Here is a 25,464-nt window from a genome sequence, read left to right as displayed (position 1 = left end):
CATTCTCTCTCTCTCTCTCTCTCTCTCTTTCTCTCTCTCTTTCTCTCTCTCTCTCTCTCTCTCTCTCTCTCCAGTTTTAGCGCCAACGCACTCCTGCTCTCTCCCTCCAGTATCTGGATGTGTACAAAAAGCGGTTCCAGACAAACAATGACGCTTAAAACTGCTCCGTCACACAGCTAATATTAAAACATCATATCTTGGTTCTAACAAACAGAAAACCAATGTTACTCACATGCTGATCCGAATCAAAGCAACCTCCCCAGGGGTGATTTTTAGACGATCTTGCTGGAAAGTATCTCCATAGATATCTTTGAGTATCTCCACTAAAAGCCTTCCCGCGGGTCCTTACTCGTCTCTGCTGGAAAGCTCAACCAGACTTTTATCCTTCTTTTTATACTTAAAATCCACAGAGCTTTTATTTTATGTAATAAATAAGACATTTCAACAGTCTTTCCATGCCCGCATGATCTCTTCCCTGTGTCAAAATGAGAAGACGCATTGTCGCAGTCGACTACACCAAAGAAGTAAAAAAAATCACATTTTATTTGATGCAAAGAGTATAATAACTTCAACCAAATATATAAATGGTGTATGTTTAGGAATTGAACGAACATCCATTTCAATAATTAAGTCATCAGTGAATATGAAATATAAAATGTTGACAATAAGTATAAAATGTATATGAATGTGGCATGACATCACTGGATCCGATCCAACAGCTTCATGTGTTTTGGAGAAACCATCCAGATGGCTTTGGATGGTGATTCGCGAGGTGGAGGGATCGTATGATTGCACTGCTAGCAGGCAACGGTAGCATTTTCCAAATGATCTACTCTGCCTTTAAATGTGCAATTAAATCTCAAAGATTTTTCTTATATTTCAAACCGTTTAAAAATATTCTGATGGTTGTATTTTGTTCAAACGTTTGTGTAGAGTCAAAGAACTGAAACAGGAAGTTCTTATAGTTTTTTTAGTTATGAAAAAAATGGAACCCTGCTTTAACACATCCCACATTTGCCTGCGTTAAAAGCACAGGACACAGCAGAGAGCCACGTGTTGAGATTTACTCAGCGCGCTCGTGTTAAGCAGACCGTGGCTTGTGATTGGAATTCGTTGGGAAATGAAGAGGACTTTTCACTGATTTACAGTCCATTGAGGTGGGAGGAGAGACTTCTGCACTGCTGCTGGCCTCGAGAGCTCATGTTTTATGAGTCTCATCCTACATCTGTGCTAAAGTGAGTAATTAAACTACAGGCCAGTGTCACTGCAGCAGCTGTGGACCAACTGGAAATGGCCGATGTTACAGCAAGACCGACACCTTCTGCTTTTCCCCGCGACCGGAGTACTTTCTGGTTGTGGACAGCGGTATAAACACATAAGCGAATATCTTTGATTTATGTTCCCGTGCTGTTTTCACGTGACCGACCTAAGATCAAAGATACAGCATGTGTGTTCCTTTAAATCTTACATCTAATTTATCTTAAGTCTATTTTGAGCTGCAAAAAGGCACTTGAAGAAATAATCTGGGGAAGAAGATAGATCAGAATTCCTTTTTTATTGGATTTTTAAATCTAGATTTGTGCATCTGCACAGGTAATTCCCAGAAGTTTAGACTCTGTGCTAAGAGAGAGAGCCACACTGATAAAATGAAAAGGGAAATTTATTTTTAAACAAATCACAGCTTAGTCATGAATCGCCCAAGCGACAAAACAATGAATCTTAACATGCGAAGTCACGCGGTGCCTTCAAAAGAAAGATTTTCCAAGAGCGAGGAGATTCACAAAGAAAAACTCGTAGAGGAAGCTGAACGTGAACTCTGAAACGTTCAGATTTGAGGGACATCGTACCAAGGTTCAAGTACAAAGCGAGACCTTTCCAAACAAAGCTGGGACCCTGAGCATGTGGAGCGTTTGAAACATGTTTTCCTGATAGAGTTCATCCCCGCTGTCTCTAAATTGAACTAGCAGGCCACAGGGGTGACAAAGACATTTGCTACTATCTGCTCCTCTCTGTGAGCTAAATCACATTCACATAGTGAAGTCTGTTAATGCAAGAGTCTGCCAAAATGTGCTCTAAGAGCGGCCCGCTACATGCCACAAAGCATATGGTCGGTGACAGTTTCCTCTGAATTGTGTAGATGGAATGATAAATACGTCAGCGGTCCTAACCAACTTCTACTTTCGGCACATAGTGTTTGGTGACGATGCCTTTTTACCAAATAAAAAAACATTCTGCTTTTATTTGTAACATGCCGCTCGGAACTGGCTTGGCTTAATCAAAAAGAAGAACATAAATCAACTTCAAATAATACTTTATTTCTTTTGCACCACAATCGAAGTGAAAACAAAAAAGAGATCACAGACATTCCGTGTATACCCTTCCCTAAACAGTTAAACTGGAGCACATCCTCTCCGCTGAATACCGTAGACGTTTTGTTTACCCCACAATGAAAAGAAGTGGCATCTTTGATCAAATCCACCACACTTGTTTTGGCACCTCACCGCCTGCTGAGCTATCTTTGGCAACATGACTAAAGAAGAAGTGTTGAAGTTATGTAGTGTTTCAATGAGTAATGGAGAACTTCACGGCTTTGCTGAATACTGCTTTGTCTGACCTTTGTGATTATGCATTATTACTGCCGCAAACTCTTTCTTTTAGTTCTAACAGAAAGTGATTATGGTAACTAAGTTCTGTACCGGGCAGTGATTACAGTTAATGCGTTTCTTTATAGCGTTCTCAACTAAATTATTCCTGGATATGTTAACATGTTACACTATTAGCACGTCCACTTTTGCTGCATGAATATAATTCAAAGCACACACTCTGGATCAAAAGCTGCTAACCTGTAATCATAAAGCTTGCCAGAAATTTGCTTTTTATATGTCATGTTCAAGGAGTGGGTAAAGTAGCTTGTAACTTGTTTACTTGCAACTTAATGTCTCAAAAATGTCTTTTGGTTAAACACAAATTCTATAAATTACTAATAAATACATTTAAATAAATACAAGAATACATGAAAAAATTAAACAGACATACTAGTTACTGGAGGACTGATTCAACCATGCAAAGAAAACAAAAGAATACAGAGCTACTTTTGAATGGCTGCCAATGGAAAAGATGCTTTTTGCCCCCACAAAATACTTACGGCATCTATCAGACTAAACAGAACCTTGCAAAACCTTGAACTTCTGGCAAAACATTTGAGTTTTCGATTTTTTAATTGAATTACACTTCAAAAAACACTTCACCTGTTCTACGGCGCTATATACTTACTGGAAATCCATTGATTCGGTTTCAGTTTCTTGAATATCTTGTTGCTATGATCCGCAGGTGTCATGCAAAGGAACTAAGTGTGAATATCTCCTCAAAATGATGGAGAAACAGTCAAATGCAGTTATTTTATTAAACCTGACAAATAACATGCACAAATTGTGAAATAATAAGTAATGAATTCAGTGTTACTGGCTAAACAATAATGTGACAAAAAAACCATCTTAAATGAGTGACGTGGCTGGCTTTGACCTAAAAACAACAGCAGTTTGTACACAATTTAGTACCGGATGTACCCAAGAAATGTAAGTGTGAATGTTTCAACAAAATAAAATGTAGAATCAGTCAAGAAATAGATTGGCAAGATATATGGCGTATTTGAAAACTAACCTTCACAAGCGCCACAGCTGTGTAATTTTTAATAGGATCTATAGACAAAAATGCAATAAAATATACATAGCCATGTCTTCAGAGGTCTATAAAGATTTAACATGATGAAGTGTTATGTTTTTATTACCTTAGAATGAGGTATTTCTATCTGCATGCACTGCGGGTCCCCTTACATGGAATTCACCGTGTTGTTTCTACAGTAGCCCTAAACGGACAAACTGCTCTACAGAACGTAATTCGTATATACGTTATCTCCTTCGGCAAATAAGCGAAGAACGAGACAACATCTTAATTCTGTGAAAGCCACCGTATTGCTTCGAAAGGGAGGGGCAGGGGTGGCCTGAACAGTTGGTAGCAATTCGCAACCTCACCGCTAGATGCCACTAACTTTCATAGATGGGACCTTTAAAGCCAAAAGGTAAAAAAATGATATCATTGCAGTCTTCCTTCATTTTGAGTGCAAACACCTGGAAGATTTTCATAGTTAATGTAGAATCCTTATTGTCAATACTGGCGAAGACAAGTGTACACGTTTGGCTCCCATTACGCTGAAGATTAGTTTAGGGTTTGCAATCGAGCTAAATTAAACAGACAAAACCGAATCGGAGAATATTTTGCAGTACAATGCAATGGTAATTATCTTAAACACTCAAGCACATGCAAGACAACAAACACCTGCTCTACTCAATTTGTTTTTGAAATGTCTCTCATGAGTTCATCTCATTAGCACACAATTACTTCTCAAACACAGCAAGACAACGACACACAGCGCACAGATCGATCTACTCCGCTCATATTCGCTGTGAAAAATCACTAATCTTGCTTATGTTAGAAACAATTCTGTCAGTTTTGGTTTGATTTTAGATAACAGTTGATACGCCCCAGCTGCAGACTGCGCTGGTCTATGTGCTGAAATAAAATGTCGTTTTTCATTGATGTGCCTTGTGAGTAATGTTTTATTATGGCAGAATTCTGACAGCAGAGTGATAGAACGGGAACTAAACATTGACACTGACATTGTCACTAGAGAGCGATGAGTACATTCATCCTCCATTGATTCCTCTGCAGTTGTGTTTTCTCAGGAGCCAACAGACTTTCTTCTGTAGCTCTTCAACGGCATCAACTCGCTCGACAAACAACTGACCTCGTTGGCTCAAGCGCGGTGCAGTGTGGTTTATATAAATGATAGTGTAAATAGTAAGTAGTGTAGATAGATAATCTTATAAGCTTGGTAACTTGCTGTTTCCTGTGACCAAGAAAGTTTTACTGGATAACTACTAACTAGCAGCCATCTGCATCCGTATTTTCCATTGGGTATGCTTTAAAATGATTTGAATGTGTTGTAAACAAAGCTGAAATATGCCAAATTGACCTTAAAGCAGCAAAGAAGTTTTTATTTTATATTAGACTTTACGTATTTATTTAAAATTTATATATTCTTTATACATATTTATATTTTACATACGTTTAAATATTTATTGTTTTATTTTATTTGTATGTATTATTAAAAACATTTATTGTTATTGTAAATATATTTGTATTATTTAGTTTTTTAAATAGACTTTTTATATTATTGCTATTATTTTTTTAAATATATATATATATATATATATATATATATATATATAGTTTCTATAAAGGTAATGGAGTCAGCTGTCAATCTTTAGTAACTACAATATACCATTATCATTCAAACAGGCAAACAATGGAAAATGATGCCCACTGATGTAAATTTGCTCTTAGCAGATGCATTCTCACGAAGGTGACTTGAATCAGCATCAAGCAAAATGTCCCCAAATCTCCTTTTCTTCCCTGACAATTTAAGAGTCATTGCTTTCTAACAGGCAGCTCCGTCAAACAGTGTTTGCCATCTCCACCACTGCAGTCTTATACCTAAATCCTGATGCATTTCACCAGCCGGCAGAATTACTCCTGACAGTGAGCAAAGATGTAAATAAGCCCATAAACAAATAAGAATGCTACGAGGGGAATGAGAAGAAGGCTCCATGCGCTCTCGAGTCATGATGACATCTCATGGGAGATGATAGGGGCTGTAAACTCTGCTGGCACTCAGGTGAACACTGCCAAACGGGACTAAATTTCAATTCGGGCACAGTAACTTGACTCCGTGCCATGAATTACTCATCTCCTCTTCATTTGCACCCATATGTGCTCCGTGTCGGAGTAGCGCGCAGACATCCATGGTGTCGGCCGCTCTGCTTGCAGGTTCCCCTCGGCAGACAGGCGTAATTAAAACCGCACTGCTAAATGGGAGCTCAAATGGTAGCAACCTGTTTGTAATGGAGGAACAAGTTTCACTGAAAATTAATCACCTGAGAAAATGGCAAACATTGCTATGATGAAGCAGAGAGCGCTTTGGTAAAGCGGGGTTGACAGAAGCTACTGGCCCATGCCTAATGCGACTTTGAAGAGGAGAAGCAGACGTGAGGGTCTGTAAAACAACCGCTGGTTACGGTGAAATAACTGCTGTCAGACCAGCCATCTTACTGTAGGATTTAAGCGGATGAATAACGTTAGAAAGTAATCCCTTTCTTGTCTTTGTTTTATTTTTGAAATAGATACAGAGGAAAGTGACTAGAAATTTGCATGGCAGAGATAGAAAGACGATGACAGACATGTGTCGCAAGCCAGACTTGAGTCCATCCCTTTTCACATGAGCAATATGGCTTAACATGTCAGCTGTGACAAATTGCGTCCTTTTATTTGATACTAAGAGAAACGCAACGACAGTTCATGCAGAAGATTATCATCAGGGAACATAATCTATCAATGACTTGCAAACTGCAATGAAGCAATATACTGTTTATGAATTTATGAAATAACTAAAGCATGACATTTTTGGAATTTTATTTGGCTTTAGATACTAGGCCTATACAAGCATATGCATCCTGATAGAGAATTCATAACGATTTTCTGTAATTATTAGAAAGAAATTATAATTTCTTTCAGAGAGAGATGAAAAATAAGAGGTGACTGTAGAGAGTTGCTTGTTACTGATATTTTTCTTCTCTCTTCACACTTGGTCTAATTTTTGGTGCTATTCAATCACAAATTTTAAGGGTATTTATTTTTTTTCGGGGTTTGCAAGTCATTACTATTATAAGCTTTGAGTTAAAGCGAATGTAAAAAAATCTAAACATTATCAAGAGAATAAATGATGTTGTCTTAAGGTTCATTTGAGTTCAAATAGTGGAAATGTAAGAAAATACAACTTTGTTAATGTTAACTTTTGAAGGTGTTTCACATTTCACAGAAGGAATCTACCTAGCAGCGTAATTTACTTCACAAACCAATTTTTCCCAGAGATGACATTTTAATTTTCATGCTATTTGTTAGGCTATAGAACAATTTAAATTATGTAAAAAATAATTGAAAAGTCCATGTTTTTTGTCAGGTCACAAATGTAACCGGTAGTAAAACAGGGCGTCTAGGTCTATGGCGTTAATGCATTTACAAACAGACAAATCTCCAGCAATTCACAACTTCACCTGAGCAGATGACAGCAATGGTGCGAGGCTATTAATAGAGCGTGGATATAGAGGTTATGCTTATTTGACGTGCTGTCCAGGGAGCGGGCTCCGAGCTCGCCAGATCTTTCCGAACCCGGAGCACTCTACCCTGGTCAGGGCATGTGTGCCGAGCTGGGAACCGGCCCGAGCCCAGCGCACACCCCCTGCGTGGAGGGATGAGAGGAGGGATGCTAATCCAAAGAGATGAAGCAGGTAAGGTGATTTGTCTATTTATAAAAGAGCTCGCTTAGGCCGATAGGGAAGATGCAGTGATCGTTGATGGCAGACCAGCCTATCTGATTATATGCTCCGGCTCCTTCTGAAATTTGGTAATTAAACATCATTTAGTGGGTTACTTAGTTGAAAAAATAAAATTTGGGTTTTATCTGTAAGTAAACATTGTCTGGCTCAGTTTAAAGTAGAATTTTCATGTACAAAGTAGCATTTCTATGTAGCACAAATGATCAGATGAAATAACAAATTGACATCAATTGTAGGACATTAAAAAGCAGTTATCATACACTTCATTATAAACTGAAATATACAATAAAATTTCAAGAAAGATATAAGACAGATACAAGATTACATACAATAAGATCCTACAATTTCATGAATCAGCCACTTCAAATTACTATGCGATTGTCTTGGCATATGCCATGTAAAGACGACAGTACTTCATTGTCTAGATATGTGTTTTTGCTAAATTAAAATGACACTCAGACATCTGCTAGCAGTCACAGCTACTGTACCTGCAGGCCAGCCCACAGTGAAAAACAGAAACAAACAAAACTGTGAATATACTGAGCTGGCATAAAAAAACACTGCTAATCAGATCCATGTGTCGCTAGCTACTCACAATCTGCAATGCTATAAAAAGAACACATAACTAGCGAATCATCATTCAACAACCGCCTGCTAAACAGCAAAAAAAGTGAGAGAAAGAACTTGTTTACCTTACTGGAGTTTTCACCATTATCCATCATCAGTGTATCTCAACATCACACCTTTCCTGTCTAGAAATTAGCTTCCGCCGTACCTGAGGGATCTAAATCCCTATCTCCAGCAAATCTGCCCGGACTACAAATAGACAGAAGCTGTGAGGTCCAAGAATTGTGCTTTGTAAAACCATCGGGGATTTGATCTATCTGTCTGGTTGAAGCCTGTGTCCTCGGAGCACAGGTGATTGGTCTCTCTGGGGTACGAAACAAACTTTCTGCCAGTATTAAACACAGGACAAAAGCTTGACTGTATCGGGCTCTTTTCGAGCCCGAGGCTTTCTGGGAAGTGAAATAAACAAATTGTGGAGGCAGGTACAGCAAAAGCTGTTTGATTTCCGAGATGTTTAAATTACTAAGTGTGTTTCAGCATGGCATTTGCTCCTCCTCCATAGAAAACCATATTTAGGCCTTGAACTGTTGCCTGCTGCCTGTTGCTAGGTTACACAGTTAGGGATGGAAAATAAAACACTTATCAAAAAAGAGAAACGTGCACTTGGGGTGTGAAAGCAAAAACTGCGTATGAAAGACTAAATGTCTTGCGTACCGGTGGAAAACCAAAAGTGGAGGCAAAGATGTGTGCTGTTTGACACCTGTAAAGACACCTCAATTAAAATGAAGTGTGTAGCGGCTTCGGTGAATAGCGATCCTTCAACAAAACATGTTCCCGTGATAGAATGACACTGAAAAGGAATACGAAAATGTGGGGTATAAAACATTTATACTGTATTGCAGCAGTGGTTTCAAGTAAAAATATACTGTAAGTGTATGAGATTAACATCACCATAGAGGACCATTGTCACATTTAGGATCGCACTGAGAATGCCTTTCGAATTCCTGAATATGAACTGAATTTGGATTGACATCTATGACATCACAGGTATGATAAATAGATAATAAAACAAAAATGAATTTCTAAACTTCTGCAAGTGTTTTTTTAAACACTTTATTTACAAGTTCTTCAAATTCACCACACCGTGACTCTGTTACGTTGTATGCTGAGTTTATAAATTAGAGTAAAATGTGTAAACTATTGTCATTACGTTCTAAATTCGAATGTAACATCCAATGGGGATCCATTCAATTTCAATTCCCTCTCCTGAATCGAAAGCAATATTCTTCCAACCCTAGCTGTTGTTTTCTTATTTTATTCACGCGTGACAATAAAAGTCCCTGAAGCATGTCATTCCTAATGTGGCCTTTTACATCTAGACACATAATTAAAAGAGACGTGACAGTCACATATTTCCCCCGCACAAAACAAACCACAGATATTTCACAGCTCAATCACGCGCGGGTACAGGGGTGGCCCTTTTCTCCCCGAAGGACGTGCCGCTGCGCGAGCGTCACGTCACGTCCTCTCATCAGCCTCTGATGGCAGATCATTCGGCCATTACTTCCAGCACCGAAATGGGAAGCTTCATGAGCCGAATCGATTCGCGGCTCTTTCATCTCTGCGTGTTTAAGCAAAGTGACATTCTCGCACGTGTATGGCCGCAGCATGGTGGCGGCTGCGGTATTAATGCTGGACGTGAAAGAGCGCAAGCTGCAGGAAAGCAGAATCGCCTCAGATATGCGCGAGGAGTCGAGGAGCGTGCTGGGTTGTCTCGGCTCACGATGAGGGGAGAGGCAGGTAGGAGGAAAGAGCGTGCAAAAAGAGAGGAGATGAAAATAAACAGGACAAATAACAAACACGGGCCCGGGCGAAGCAACTAGACAAAAAACAACATGAGAAGGCTTCAAAGACAACAGTATAAAGGTTTATGACAGAAAGCTGGGTGGAAGTCTATGGTTTGGTGGTCTGCATGGCCCACTAGTGAAAATGATCAATGAAAGTAAATGTCTGTATAAACATAGAAAGCTATGATCAGAATGAAATAATAATGCACTGCTTGGTGTAAAATGCCTGTTTAAAATTGGTATGTGGAATAGGGTGCATTTGCTTTTTTTTTTAGCTACATGACTATATTACATTACGTCTGGAGTCAACACTGGAGTCAAGCTTCCATCATGCATCCAAATACAACCATGCATTAAAAAGGGTCCATTTAGATTTGCCTGTTATCCGGAAATAGTAGTAGGAGTATGGTATTGCTTGGTATTGTAGCCTGTATTTCCTTCCACATCTTTATGTAGCGATAAATGAGGGCAAAATATAACTTTGGAGCATGTCAATATCACTCTGCATGCTGGAAACAGTAGCCACAGTGGATCTAACACAGACCGGTTTGTGGTATTTCAACATTTGATGCTGTTCTTTGATCTCCAAAAATCAACAGAGCAAATGTCTCATATGAGCTCATATGGGGTGACCAAAGGCAAGATCTGATAAACCGTTTTCACATCTGATATAGTGCATCTGCATCTGGTGGGAATTCACAGCGATTTCCTCTATGTGGGCACTGTGAAGCTCGCTGTGTGACACCATACAGTTACAATGAGTGGAGCCTGATAATGAGTCACTGCTGTGCATATCTATTTCACTACATTCTTTTATAGACCTGGCCTCGTCTTAGTCAGTTAAGAAGACTTACATATTAAATGTGGTTGACAACAATGCCAGAATAGAATGATACTGTGTAGCTTATGTCACTTAAAATAGGATTCTTGCTGAGAGAATAATATATTAGTTTGTTAATGTAGTGCTGTGGGTTTACTAACTATTCCTAACAAAGCAAGAAATATTATTTGAGTTATCAAAGTAAATAATTACATCCTAAAAAATGATGGGTAAAAGATGGACATAATAACCAATCGTTGGGTTATAACTTAGCCTGTGTTGGATTGTTGTTACACGAGCATGGACATATTATTTAAAATTATAACCCAGCGGTTGGTTTTGTCCACATTTTAGCCAAAATGGGTTGAGACAACCCAGCCTTTCTTTAAAGGAGCAATGTGGAGATTTAAGCGGCATCTAGCGGAGAGGTTGCAAAAATCCCGCCACAACCTCCTCCCTTTCGAAGCTCTACAGTGGCTGACTCAGGACAGAGATGTTGCCGTCTTTTCGCTTCTTTGCCGAAGGAGAAAACATCTTTACGATAAACTCTCGGTAGAGGAGTCAGTCCGTTTAGGGCTACAGTAGAAACATGAATTCCATGCAAGGGGACCCGCGGTGTACGTAGATAGAAATAATGCTTCAGTATTTACCGTCTTTATACACCTCTGAAGAGACAGTTATGTATATCATATTGCATTTCTGTCAGTAGATCCTACTGTATACTACAGTATCGATAATCGATTTGACATTGATTTTCCTTCTATGAAACACAAAGAAGATTTTAGGTATAATGGCTTATTTGTTTTCATAGAAAATGAGAAACGAAAAAAGACAAATACCATAATAGCAAGTATTTTGAGTGCAATTCTTATACTTTGTGTGTTTTTTTAAGTCTTTTAAAGCCTTATGACAGCGCGTGAGGAACAGGATAAAAACGAAGGAATAGTAAATGTAAATGTTTGAGAAATAGTGAATGTTACTTTAATATTTGGAGAATGAACTAGTATGTTCTACAAACACATTTTTTTCCAATAGTAGTTGTAGAGTTTTCGAACAGTAAGTTGTGTTGTGAAAGGCATACACAAGTAAGAACGGATTGCACTTTCGTCCCGAAGACAAATTAAGTCACAAACTAAACTGGAGAGCCTGCTTTAGGAGTAATGATACACAGAGTCTTCTGTGTGTTTTTGGCCGACAGCAACTCTATCATTCCCACGCAGAGTTGCATAAATGACGCTCAGCAGACAGATCCATGAGCCCGGCACCCTCTGCCTTACCTGCAGGCGCTGTGAGCTCAGCCTGGACATATTGCAAAAGCCTTGAAAAATATCTAAGGAGGAACTCATTATAAAGGAAAACATTGCTGATGTCTACATACGGAGCAAGGACACACCATCTTTCGTCTGTTCAAAGGGTATTAAACCAAATCTTTAGTCTGCATTTTGAGTAACCTTTAAATGTCTGTGGTTTTCCACGGCAAAAACAAATCAGCTGAAAGTGACTGAGTCAACAATTGGATACTTTGGGCTACCTGTCTCACCATCCCAACCTTAATTGGATTGTATGGGAGATTCATGGAGGGGATTTCTAGGACAGGGAAGTTTTCCAAAAAAGTGATGCCGGATAATGAGAGGAGAAGAACATCTACAGGTGCTGATGAGTATGTTCACCTACATCTAGCAGCCGTTTTCAGAAAAAAACTTGACACAGGCTTATAAAATATAGACCCGCATGCAGCCCACCTGAACCTGAGCTCAGCTGTATTGTTTTATATTTCATCACTACGCAGCAGGGCATCCATATATCCACTCGGATGGTACATATTTTTGCCCTTCCACAGAATCCAGCTTGGCACCCACTTGCACCTATCAATATTAATCACTGATCCATGGCAGCTCCAATCCCCTTGAAATCAAATAATGCTGAGCCTTCACGCCCGTAGACAAAATCCGCAATACCAGGGTCAGTGGCATGTCGCAAATCTTTGCACAATGAACCTTGAGACAGGGCTGCGTCTCCAGGTTGTTACGTTTGAGAGTTAAATAGTATTTCCAGTTAAAACAATGATGCCGTTCAGGTAACCTAGTCCTTTCTTTAAAGGGATAAATCTTATTCAAAACCTGCATGACTTTCTTTTTGTCTGTGGAACACAAAAGAAGACATTTTGAGAAATATCTCAGTGGTTTTGTGTCCATACAATGTGAAGTCAATGGGGTCCAATTTCTTTGTGGTCTGCGAATTGATTTTCTTTCATGTTGAACCTAAATCTAGTGGGCTACAGCAAGTGCCCGGAAAGTTGGCAGTGGGTATAAATTTGGAACGAATCAATAAACATTTTTAGGGTGACGTGAACGAGAGAGAAGTGATATCAAAGAAAATACTCTGAAATGGATTACAAATGCTTAAGAACGTAATTTATGAAACAACGCGTTTACGCATCAGTAATCCAAGCTTGTGCAGCGAAGAAAATATTTTAAAGGGTCAACAGTTCAAACAGTCCAAAACATAGTGAGACATTTTAGTTCAGTTTAGGTCTGATTTGATGCCATTTTTCTTTTTCAATTCAGCTAAAGAAACATTACTAACCAACACATCAAACCTAAATTTGTATTGTTTCGTAATGCTGCAGGTACTGTAGCACAGATATATCCCGTATGCCAGCGCCCCAGGGTCATGTTCAGACAGCCACAGATGGCCACACATCCACTATTCCAATCCAAACCCTAACGATTAGACTGCATATCAGATAAAACACTGACTGTTGGCTCCCTCGAGCTCTCCTGTACTCGCACGGCGTGTGGATTACCCTCCGTGGCCGCTTGAAAGCAAGTTCTGCTCGAATGGTAATCCAAGGTTAAGACTGTTATACCAATAAAACTTCTCGCACATTTACTCTGGATGAGAATACATCAGGCTGGGGAGGAACGCAGGAGAACGTCTCCATAGAAAGAGAAACAGATATGACTTAGTTCAGCCTGATGATCACAGAATGCTCCACATGCTGTGCATATCAATTTTAAGAATGGGTTTAAAAGAGGGAAAAGTATAGCTTATGTGAAAGGTGTCGCTATCAGTGTACAGGGTCCTTCCATTTAGCCATCTATTTTGTTTTAAAAATGGCAATCATCTCTAAATGTCACCCCCTAAAGCTGGGGAGTGTTTCAGTGAGACATTATGGCTTAATTGATTTCTTTTTATAGTAGAGCACACCCTATCCTTTCTAACTCTTTGGAAGATCATCAAAAATATATTTCACTTCGACTTCTCTGTAGAACAATTTATCCGCCATTGATTTGTTTGCTGTGAATTCCTAGTCCCTTTATACTTTATTTTTCGCTCAACATTACAAATGTAAAAAAATGTAAGTCAAGAATAATTTACTTGTCGGAGGCAATAGTTTGCGCTTCGGGTGACCTGAGTTTCAATCCCGTCTCGTGGTCCTTTCCTGATCCTGCCCGCCTTATCTGTCCCACATCGCTTCCTGTCCTCTCTTTGCCCTTTAGCCAAAAATAAATCTGATAAAAACGCTGAATTTACTCATTTTATATATAATTAAAAATATCTCCCAATGCAGTAAGAAAAAATTAACTTAATTCAAGTGTATTTTTCTTACCCATTTGGCAGAAATGTCACTTAATTTTTTCAGTAAACCCAGATTTAATATTTTATGTAATTTTACTTTGTCAGTAAAATTGATCTTAATAAAAGCATTTTGAAGACTTTGCTGAAAAACAAGACAAAAGTACTAAGAAATTCATTGTTTTCGGAAAAATGCTTAAAATACTGAAATCCATTTAAAATCTACATAAATCGACTATGAATGGCAGAATTGACCGCCTGACCGCCTGCACTGATCGGTCTGCGGCAAAACATAGAGGGAACATTGCTTCAAACCATTTCAAGAATAAATTGCTGTCATTTTTACGGAAGGCCTAGGACATTTGTAATCCTAATCTGAGGCCTGCCGAAATGCTGGACAAGATACTGATAAGATTTTCCATCAAAAAAGAATCTCTACGGCGAAAGATCAGGCGTATGACAGAAAAGTATGTGACAAGCATAACCCAACAAGTGACACTGACAGCACGGCACGGCGAGACCACGGAGCCCACTATCCGCGTTGAGATCTTATTAGTGTGGCCCGTCTGACTCTGAGCGAGACTCTGCACTTTACCCCTTCACGGACAGTAACATGCATCAGCAGTATTTACACACACATACACACGGATGCACACGCAGCAGGACACTGGAGACAACAGAAAAGTAAAAGGGTGAGATGGAAAGAGAAACCCTGAAGCTGAGATGTACTGTACCTTGGGAGGCATCAGGGTTGATGGTGGTAGTGGTGGGTGTGGGGGTTGTGGTGTGAACATCTAGATGGAAAAAATGGAAACACACATAAGAGGTAATAAATGGAGGAGAGAAGTCACGAAGGCCGTAACAGAAAGACTGCATGTTAGTATGAAACAAGCACTTTCTCTAAGGGTGTCAATATGCCATGTTTGGTTAGATTAAAACAAACTCTGGTGCGATTGTTCTATCAGTGCGGTTTATTTGTGTTAGGGGGAATGCTTCCAGCCAAACCCTGGTATGCACCAAACAAGCGGGCAGGACCGCTGAAAAGATGGGTCTCGATCTACTTTCAAACGAGCTCTGCCGCGGTTTGATTTAAATAGGAACACAAGGCGGACCAAAGGAATCGAATCGAACCAAAAACAGGAAGTGATAACAATATACAACCCCGAAAATCTTATCTTATTAAATCTGTGCTTCCGCATGCAACAGAGGAATTCCTGGCCCAATTTTGACTGCTTTAAACACTTCATGAGGTCTTCACGAGTTACCGGCTTGCTAAAATACCCTCATATGCGCAGGCATACACTGAGCATGTATAACCCATGCAGAACTGAGCACACAGCATTGATTTAGATTTCCTGTAAGTTGCTTTTTAAAATAGAAATCATAACGGCTGTCCAATCACGTTGCGACTTTACACGTTAGCCTATTGGGTTCGAAATCTCTAGGTTCGCTAATCGAATCAGGGCTAAATTATTCTTTTTCTTTTTTGGTCCGAACCAAAATAACCAAAAGAACCGAACAAGAAATATGGGTTCACCCTATGACATACAAATGGTAAATGAAACCAAAATGCACTGGTGTTTGATCATGTGAATGTCTTTTCAAGTGATTTCAAAGGAGTGTTTTTCTATCTCTCTTCTGAAAAAAAGTGAATGTGACCTATTTGTCAGATATGGTGGCCCCTGCATTTAACCCATTCAGAGAGTAGTGAACACACGCACAGCAAGTCGTGAACACAAGTACACATGGAGCAGTGGGAAGCTATGACTGCAGTGCCAATGGAGCAAGGTGCCTTGCTCAAGAGCACCTCAGTAGTTACCCGCCGGCCCTGAGGATTGAACCGGCAAGATTCTGGTCATGAGTCCGACTCTATACATTAGGCCACGACTGCCCCAAATGGTTTATAACGTCTCCAACTTCGATGCACATAACATCAAACTACTGCAGCAGTGTTTTGAAAGCATATACGCAGCAGTCTACTTGAGTCTTTTCTGCACGCACCTGTCCTCACATGCAGCTCGAATTGCGCAGAGCATTTAACCGCATACTTATTTTACAGTCTTTGGCTTTGTTTGTCATCACAACATATTCTTTTTACACATTTTACAATTTTATTTAGAGCAATTTCAAATTGAAACATATTTTTAATAATATAATTAACTTGTTAAAATTGTACACTTTTACAGTGTAATAATATACTTAATTTATTCTAAAAGGTGGAGGGGATGGGGGGGGCTGTGAGGGGCTTCCAAAATAAATTTTCCTAATGTTTAGAACCGGCCCGGATCACACTCAAAATAAGAGTGTAGTGAAGCAAAGCTACAGTCAAGTCAGCTTTATTTATATATCGCTTTTAACAATTTTCATTGTTACAAAGCAGCTGTACAAGAAAACATTGACTATAAGCAAAACATAAAACGTTATGCAAGTCAAAACACAGGTCAAATATCAGACACACTATAAATTCCTATATGCAGTGTTAATTAAATAAGACTAAAGCGTTTGTAAACATTGTGCTAAAATATTTAACCGCACACAGAATAATTTAAGTATTATTATATGTGTAGTATTAACACAATATCGAAAATCATCATTTTCTTATTATGATGGTTATTGTCAATTCTGGTATATTGTATTTACCGCAAAATTGCAGATTAATTATAAAAAGCAATAAATTAATATTGAAAGATTCTTCGTAATCTTTGTTAGCAATGTTTCTGGGTAATTGCTTTCTAAGATGTAATGGAATATTTTGGTAATGGACGCCTTAAGCTAATCTAAAAGTCTAATAGTAAAATTAATTCAAACACAAATTAATATTTCATGCCCATTTATTACTTTATTTGGTAGCTGGGTTATTTATTATGTAGCCAGATAATACGTGGAATAATGTACAGTGAGATGGCCATTAGCCTCTAGGGAAGAGGTTTCACAACAGCCTAGCGTTCAGTCTGCCGCGGCACCCCCTGCGAAACGTTGAACCACTCGGCATGATTCACATTGTCCTGTTATTCAGCAAATAAGGAAATGAGGGAAGGCAAAAGAAATGACATTATGAGAATCATTTATTAATAAACACGCAGAGTCCATATTCCACACGGCCCTTGCACACAGCCATCGAAATAATGGCGTGCTGGAAAATGCGGGCGAGCTACTGTGCTGTGACTGTGCGATGTGACTATCTTTCCGCTTTTACCACAGATACCGAGGCGCCTTGCTGTGGAACAGTCTCAGCAGGCGAAATTGGCTAGTTGTCTCCATCACTTTATTGTCTGTGCTCCATCAAAAGATCTCAGTAGGGGCCCAAACACTTTCCAACTAATGATAAAACACCAAGGACAGGATAATATCTCTGAATGTAGATGCATGGAGACGCATCGCATATTTCTGGGATTTCGTGTCGCCATGACCGATCGCAGGCCCGTTGGGGAAATGTCATACTCCCGCGGTTGAAATTGTGCATTCAGGAGATACGGCCAACACAAAGGTCTGAATGGGATGTGGCATGCATAATACTCAAGCAAACAAGAATTTTCCATGGGCAATTTGCAGGCTGGGTGACTCCTGGCTAGATGTTATGAGCACCGAGATGTGAATGTGTTTGGACGTGCAATATTTCCATTCATATGTGAGGGACGGAAATATGAAATTCCAATCACGCAGTGTGAAAATAGACGATACGAGTACTTATCACGAGCGGGATTGTTCTGACAACACTTGCAAGACGTGTCCTCATAAAACCTATTGGCTCTATTCCGCTGCCTCTCAGTAATGTTGAATGTGTTAAATATCAGTCTAATGGTCAGTGTTGGAGCTGAGCTAGGGTGGCCGTTATTTGTGGTGAAAGCATTACACCAACACACTGTTTGTTTGTGACCTGTAATGACACACTGCAATGATTTGAATTCTTATAACAATAGCATTTATTGGATAAACCCTTTGATCTTAAAGGGAAGTAAATATTCATGACTGAGGCAGATTGGGAACTGGCAGATGGAGAGACAGGCTTTTTTTCTTCTGCCAAGAAATTCTAGGTGTGACTGTATGCATCTGTCTATTCTGGTAGAGTAAATGGAGGTAACAGAATTAGTTTAGACCATCTCACAAACCATTAAAAACACCAGGGATAAAGAACAGGGGTTGGGGTGCTATAGTGTTTAAGACCCAGGGCTGGTGAATACCAGTAGGTTGCTGGTTTGATTTCAACAAGGAATGAGCCATTAGTGATCACCATTGTTCCCTTAAGCAAGGCTTAAACATACTCCAGGTTGCTTACCGGGGTTTTTTCTCTATAATGTGAATACATCTCAATACTCAAGAGCTTTCCTCAAGTAATGACTGGTAGAGAACAATGCCAAGGTCATGAGCACAAATCTCAGCAAATGCAGATACTTATAGTATTTCAGTAAGCGCTGTCTTTTTTATAAGACACTTTAGAGCAATGTCTACAAAATAAATAAGCATAAAACACATAAAAGCGGAGCTTAATTAACCGTTATGTGGTTTACTACAAAGTGTACTTTCATAAACTAAAAATTTGCCAATTTAGAAACAAGTAGTAATGATGCAGTTTGAAATAGTACATTTACGAGTATACTAATACTGTATTAGTTCACTTAGTTCTCAATGTATACTTAAAATATACTACATGCTACAAATATCGATCTAGAAAACTATCACTTGTAGTTACAGTACGAATGAAATAACGTAGTTGTAAAGACATTGTGTACTTAGGTTTACTAATGTTACATTTAACGTTACATTAAAGTAGATTTTTGTAAACTAAAACGTGGGCCAGTTTTGTCAAGAACTGTGTGGGGAAGAACCCAATTGCAGGCAGACACAGGGATGAAGGGGTTAACGAATAGACTTTAATAAATAATAACACAGGAACAAAACATAAACACCCTCGATGGGGAAAACACTACTAAACAAGATACCACAATTGAAAACTAAACACTCAACACTCAACACTCAACAAGACTAGCAAATACTCAATAGGATCGTCAGGAAACATGAACACTCCAAACAGGGCAGGATACATGAACAATGAACCAGCACAAGACAATAGACAAGAGGGCATTAAATAGGGAGACTAACAAAGGAGATAACGATGGGCAGGTGTGGGTTATGAGACACAGGGGGAAAGCTATACTAGGAACGAGAGGGGCAGGGCCAAATGACGAGACTGGAGAGAACGCATATTATAACCTGATTGACAATAATATGTTTCTCTCCACATAAAACACATGGGTCTGTCATGACTCTGCCCCTAGACCAGAAAATCAAGACAAGAGTAGGCAGAATCATGACAAGTTTAGTACCAAGTAGTAATGATATAGTTTTAAATATTTCACATAGAAGTATACTAGTACATTGACATTATATTAGCATACTTAATACATAAAGAATACTTAAAATAAACTACATGCTACAAGTATTGATCAAGTAAACTATCACTTGTAATTACAGAATAAATGAAAAACAAAGTAGTTGTGTACTCCAAGTAAACTACAGTTACATACTAAAAAGTATACTTTTACAAACTAAAAAAGTGGGCCAATTTAGTCACAAATAATTTAAATTTAAAATAATGCTCTTACAAAACATACTAGCACATTGATACAATATTAGTATACTTACTACATAAAGTATCCTTAAAATATACTACATGCTGCAATTCACGAGTTCGCTCTCGCCGATAAACAGCTCCTTGTTGGGATAGATGGTAAAGCATGGGAATGCAGGTTATGTGATTTGGCGTGTTGTACAGGGAGTGGGCTCCGAGCTCGCCGGATCTATCCGAACCCGGAGCACTCTACCCTGCTCAGAGCAAGTACTCCGGGCTCGGAACCGGCTCGAGCCCAGAACACACCCCCCAAATGCAAAATAGAGCTGGACAACCGCCGAAGTACGCATACACCCCCCAAAAATGCCATGCTGTGCGTTATGGAGGTGCAACCTGAAATTTAGTAAAAACAAAAGGATGAGGGCCCATTAGGGCTATCGCTGCTGCGATACTGGCTTCATGGCTAGTAGTGTCTGCTGCTACAGAGCACTTGTTGGAAGCTCGGGCCCCTGCGGGGGCGGTCGCTGCTGCGACACTGGCTTCATTGCTGGTGGTGCCTGCTGCTACAGAGCACTTGTTGGAAGCTCGGGCCCCTGCGGGGGCGGTCGCTGCTGCGACACTGGCTTCATTGCTGGTGGTGCCTGCTGCTACAGAGCACTTGTTGGAAGCTCGGGCCCCTGCGGGGGCGGTCGCTGCTGCGATACTGGCTTCATGGCTAGTAGTGTCTGCTGCTACAGAGCACTTGTTGGAAGCTCGGGCCCCTGCGGGGGCGGTCGCTGCTGCGATACTGGCTTCATTGCTGGTGGTGCCTGCTGCTACAGAACACTTGTTGGAAGCTCGGGCCCCTGCGGGGGCGGTCGCTGCTGCGATATCGGCTTCATGGCTAGTAGTGTCTGCTGCTACAGAGCACTTGTTGGAAGCTCGGGCCCCTGCGGGGGCGGTCGCTGCTGCGATACTGGCTTCATTGCTGGTGGTGCCTGCTGCTACAGAACACTTGTTGGAAGCTCGGGCCCCTGCGGGGGCGGTCGCTGCTGCGATACCGGCTTCATGGCTAGTAGTGTCTTCTGCTAGAGAGCACTTGTTGGAAGCTCGGACCCCTGCGGGGGCGGTCGCTCCTGCGATACTGGCTTCATGGCTAGTAGTGTCTGCTGCTACAGAGCACTTGTTGGAAGCTCGCTTGGATAGGCCCTTTTGGGCAGCTGTGGTAGCTGCGCCTATGCGGAAGGAGTGACAGCAAAAGTTGTCTGCTGGGATGCCAGTTTGGAGCAGGACGGCTTTGAGGTGCTTCTGAAACCAGAAGCGTAAGGCCTGGGCGATTTAGAGTCGTCGAGGAAGAGGGGATCCGATAAGGCCGCTGACCGGGGTTGTCTGTAGCGAAGGTAGGCTAGGAGGGCTCGATACGGCTGAATCGGTGAATGGATGTTGAAAACGTAGACGAAATGGCCTCTCCTGGTCTGGTCAGTCTTACTTTGCTTAATCGAGTAAGAAATCGTCTCCAAATCCAGCACCTGGAGGTCATTCATGGTGGGCTGAACTGAATGGTCGAATTTGGATGTGGATCGTGATCTCTGAGCATTGTAGAAAACCGAAGAACGCCAATGTGAACATGGCGTCGAGTGTGCGGGCAACATGTGGAGTGATATCCCTTGCGGAGGGTGGAGATGCATTTGGTGAGAATCTCCAAGGTAATGGGCCTCCTGGCATCCTGACGGGCGGGTTGGGATCTTCGTATGCTTTGGATAACCATTGATGTTTGGGAGCTTGCTATGGCTGGTTACGGGGAGTTGAAAATCAATTTATGGAAGAACTGGTGTCCGCTGAGGTAACCTCTGATGTAGCTGGCCTGAAGGTTTTTTGCAGTGTTGAGAAATGAGATGTATGAGGTAATTGTGAGGAGAGAAAATTCTGGGAAGGGAATGCTGAAAGCCTGGTGAAACGATCTGAAGCTTCTCCATGCCGTGAGGTATGATTGCAGGGTCCTGGGGGAAACTGCCTTAGTTATGGAATTGAGAGAGGCATCGAGAAGCGTTTGCAGTGGGTGATTCACTGGAAGATCAACTCCTGATAAGGTTGTACCGGAATAGGCATGGGGTCTGCTTCGAGCGCCGGCAGCCTGGACTTCTGCAAAAATCTGCGCTCTGATGTTGCTGGAGACTGGTGGAGGTTACATCGCATGCGCGTGTGGAGGTGCTGGCATTGCAGCGGCTGTGGCCAATGAAAACGTGGGGCGTGCCTGTTGAAGAGAGAGAATGGCAGCCGTTTGCGCGTTGTGCGGAGACAAGCTCGTGCTAGCGTTGGCAGCGGCGCCGAAGATATGAGGCCCAGGGAACGAGGCCTGTGACTCTAACGGAGGCATCCTCACGCCTGAGACGTATGGGTGAGCCAGGGCTCCTGAGAGTTGCTGGCCAGCCTGGCCGGGGCGGTCATCTGCAGTCGCGGTGTTATCCCACGCATTGAGCTGAGATACCACGGGCTGCCGGAGGTGCTTGAATGGGATATCCGTGACTTCCAGAGTGACCTGAGCGCTTCCAAGACTTGCCGAAGCCTTGCTGCGTCGGCTCGAGTGAGGGAGGCCATGCCGAGCCGCGGATGTAGACTGCCCGAGCCTGGAATGGACGGGACCCCGAGCCGGGCCTGGCTTGTTATTGGCAGCCGATCGTGCCAACCTCATTGAGGGGACGTCGACCTCGGACGACACGTAGAGGGTGTAGAGCTCTAGTTTCGACATCCGCCTGCTGAATGGGACGTCCGGGGATGGCGGCCCCACGGCGAAACTTGGGAATAGTCCGTATAATCCGACCCTGAGCTGGAAAGTGCATGATGGCACCGACGGTTCTGGAACGTTTGCTACTTTGGAGACTCTGACATAGTGGCGAAACTTGACGATGCTTATCTGGCAAGATGCAACAGGTAAGATTGTTTGTCTATTTATGATAGAGCTTGCTGGAGCTGATAGGGTAGATACGGTGATTGCTGATGGTGAACCAGCCTAGATAATTAAGGAGAGATTGCGTGCTCGGCTGATAGGTGATTGCTGCTGATGGAACATCGGGCTGATTTATATGCTTAGGTTCCTCCCGAACTTTGTTAATAAAACATCATGTATCGATCCAGTAAATTATCACGTGTAGGATAGTTACAGTACAAACTAAAAACACAGTTTACTGTTACATACTTAAAGTATAATTAATAAAATAAACCTGAACAATACTTTTTTGTACACAGATCCAACACATAGTGCACTATGTATGATCCCTAACAAAGTTTCACACATTCTTTCATCATACAGTCAACTGTGTGACATTCACTACAGTATAAAGTGAAAAAACGAGTGATGCATATCAACTAATGCAGATAGACAATGTAAACAAACAGATTTGCAGAATGACAATGCAGACAGTCAATCCCAAAGATCCGATTTGAAAACCAAATTGGATTTGTGTGCAGTGTGAACAAAGCCTTGGAGTGCATGTTAAATGATCTATGCAAATTTATGAAAAGCCCTAACTGTGTGCAATTGCTTGCCTTTATGTTGTATATCAATGCATATTCACAATGTCAAAAATATTATGCTGTCACAGCAGAAATGAAAGCGGTTGAAAGGCTGTCTAATACCGTTAAATACACAGCGCACAAGCTCTCACATCCCGCATATTAGCAAACACGACAGACTGCTTTTCTTTTTGGCTTCATTTCAAACCTCACAGAACGGAGCTAATCATTCAGAGTCTAAGACAGTCAGAGAAAACAGATAACATTGTGTTTGCTGTGCTGTGAGTCTGTGCTTACATTTACGTTTTAGCAAGAGCCGGTGTTACATGAGTTTGTCTGAGAGAACATCTCCCAAAGGAGACTGAATATGGAGGTTAATGATGGACATGGTCTGTGTCGGTACTTCTTCTTTCCCCACAGGCTTTAGCATTGAACATCAGGTGACTGTAATTTAAACATACACAGTTCCCACTGGGACAAACAATGGTTAAACAAACGGCGGTACTGCCAACCTTCATACAGGCGAAACATATAAGCTTCAGGTTTTAAGGTTTTAACACATACAGAACAACCTGTCAGGAGAGCACAGCTAATGCGAGAAGCAATACAACCTCATAGTTGGGTTCATTTGCTATGAATATAAATATAAATGTAATCACGAGGGAGATTTCTGTTGGGCGTGTAATAATAATACAGTAAATAAATAAAGCTTATGTGTAATAAGTGGTGCTTGTCAAAGCCCACATTTCCATTACTGTTCTCATACTGCAATAGGAGTTTGTTTAAAACCCCCTACTGTAACTGGAAGTCATAAACTTAAGCTTAACTTGCTTGTGAGATTTGCTAAATCATAAGTTTTTGTACGATTCACATTGTATGAAATCATACAAATTAGCCACCTTGTAAAACAACTACGAATTCCCGTGAGATCAGGTTGGCTGTTCATTTTATGAGCGAACATGCTTGCAATCTTCTTCAATGTTCAATACTACTAGACCTTTGTTGATCCAACAGCTTGTTCAAATCACATTAAAGCATACTGTCGTCCATCTAAAAATGAAAAAAGTATGTGGTTCCCAACCTGTCATTTGGTGAAGGTCACTTGGCTGTTGCGTTGCATTCGACTTAAAAAACAGTTTATTCCTAATCTATGACTAAAAATGTCACTTGTTCGTTGGTTTACGCGTTTTTGGATGCACTGGACACTGGATGCACAAGCAATCACAGGAATGCGGTTGATGCGAGCATTTCCTTCTGGCAACGGGAGTGTGAGCAACGGGAGATTGTTAGAAAGCGCCTGCGTTTTCCACGACTTTAAGATGTTAATGGCCCCATCCGTAAGCATTTCTAAATTTCTTCCAAAAAGTGGTGAGGACATGTCCCACCCAAATTACGCCTATAGAAATTTACTAAGACTTAATCTATTAAAACATGTCTGTTTCTTGAAATCAAATCAAATATCTGCTTAAATATCATTTGAAAAATGTATGCTAAACTAAATTTAGAAATGTTGCCTCAGAAATAAAATAAATGAAAGCAAAAAATAAATACTATTAAATAAATAAGCACACACCACAATATTTCTAAAATTACATTAAAAAAGAAAAAAGTGTATTTAAAATAATAATACATTTACAGTATAACTGAAAACAACAATTAAATAAAAATTAATTAAACTAAAATAGTAATATCAAAATAAACAGATAAATCATAACATGACAAAACAACATAACTGAATTGCTGAACTAAACCTGAAAACTAAAAGTATAAAAAGTATAATCCTAACTATTTTCATAAAACTACAGTAAAACGGATATAAAAAACTATAATGACTGGGAATTGAAGCTGTCACTCACTAACATTCTGTTGAACATCTCCTTTAGACTTCCTTTAGTCTTCCAGGCAACAAAGTCAGTCACACGGTTTTGAAACAACACGGGGGTGAATAAAAGCCTACAGAATTGTCATTTTTGGATTTACTACCCTTTTAAGCATTTTTAATCATAAGTGACTGGCAATTCAAAACACACGGACACGACAATTTAAAGCAAAAAACAGACTAAAAAGCAAATGTGCAATTAGCTGGACTGGACTGATGAAAAGCATTGCCCGAATTATACCTGCAAGCAATATTCCACC

General features: G+C 40.5%; 1 protein-coding gene across 6 annotated transcripts in view; it reads right to left on the bottom strand.

Annotated features, from left to right (window-relative positions):
- The window catches only part of cadm1b (cell adhesion molecule 1b), a 149,743-nt gene that overhangs the window by 6,509 nt on the left and 117,770 nt on the right, over positions 1-25,464 (bottom strand). For 3 of the 6 annotated variants that reach the window (XM_079482225.1, XM_079482226.1, XM_079482229.1), the window contains one exon: positions 14,999-15,058. The exons of the other annotated variants lie outside the window; for them this stretch is intronic. In XM_079482225.1, coding sequence (XP_079338351.1) covers positions 14,999-15,058 — 60 coding nt within the window. The remainder of the gene's footprint in view (positions 1-14,998; positions 15,059-25,464) is intronic. 6 annotated transcript variants of the gene reach the window in all.

This window comes from Barbatula barbatula, assembly GCF_947034865.1.
Source record: "Barbatula barbatula genome assembly, chromosome: 19".
NCBI lineage: Eukaryota > Metazoa > Chordata > Actinopteri > Cypriniformes > Nemacheilidae > Barbatula > Barbatula barbatula.
The sequence above is the reverse complement of the archived record's forward strand: the minus strand, read 5'-3'. Positions and strand labels throughout refer to the sequence as shown.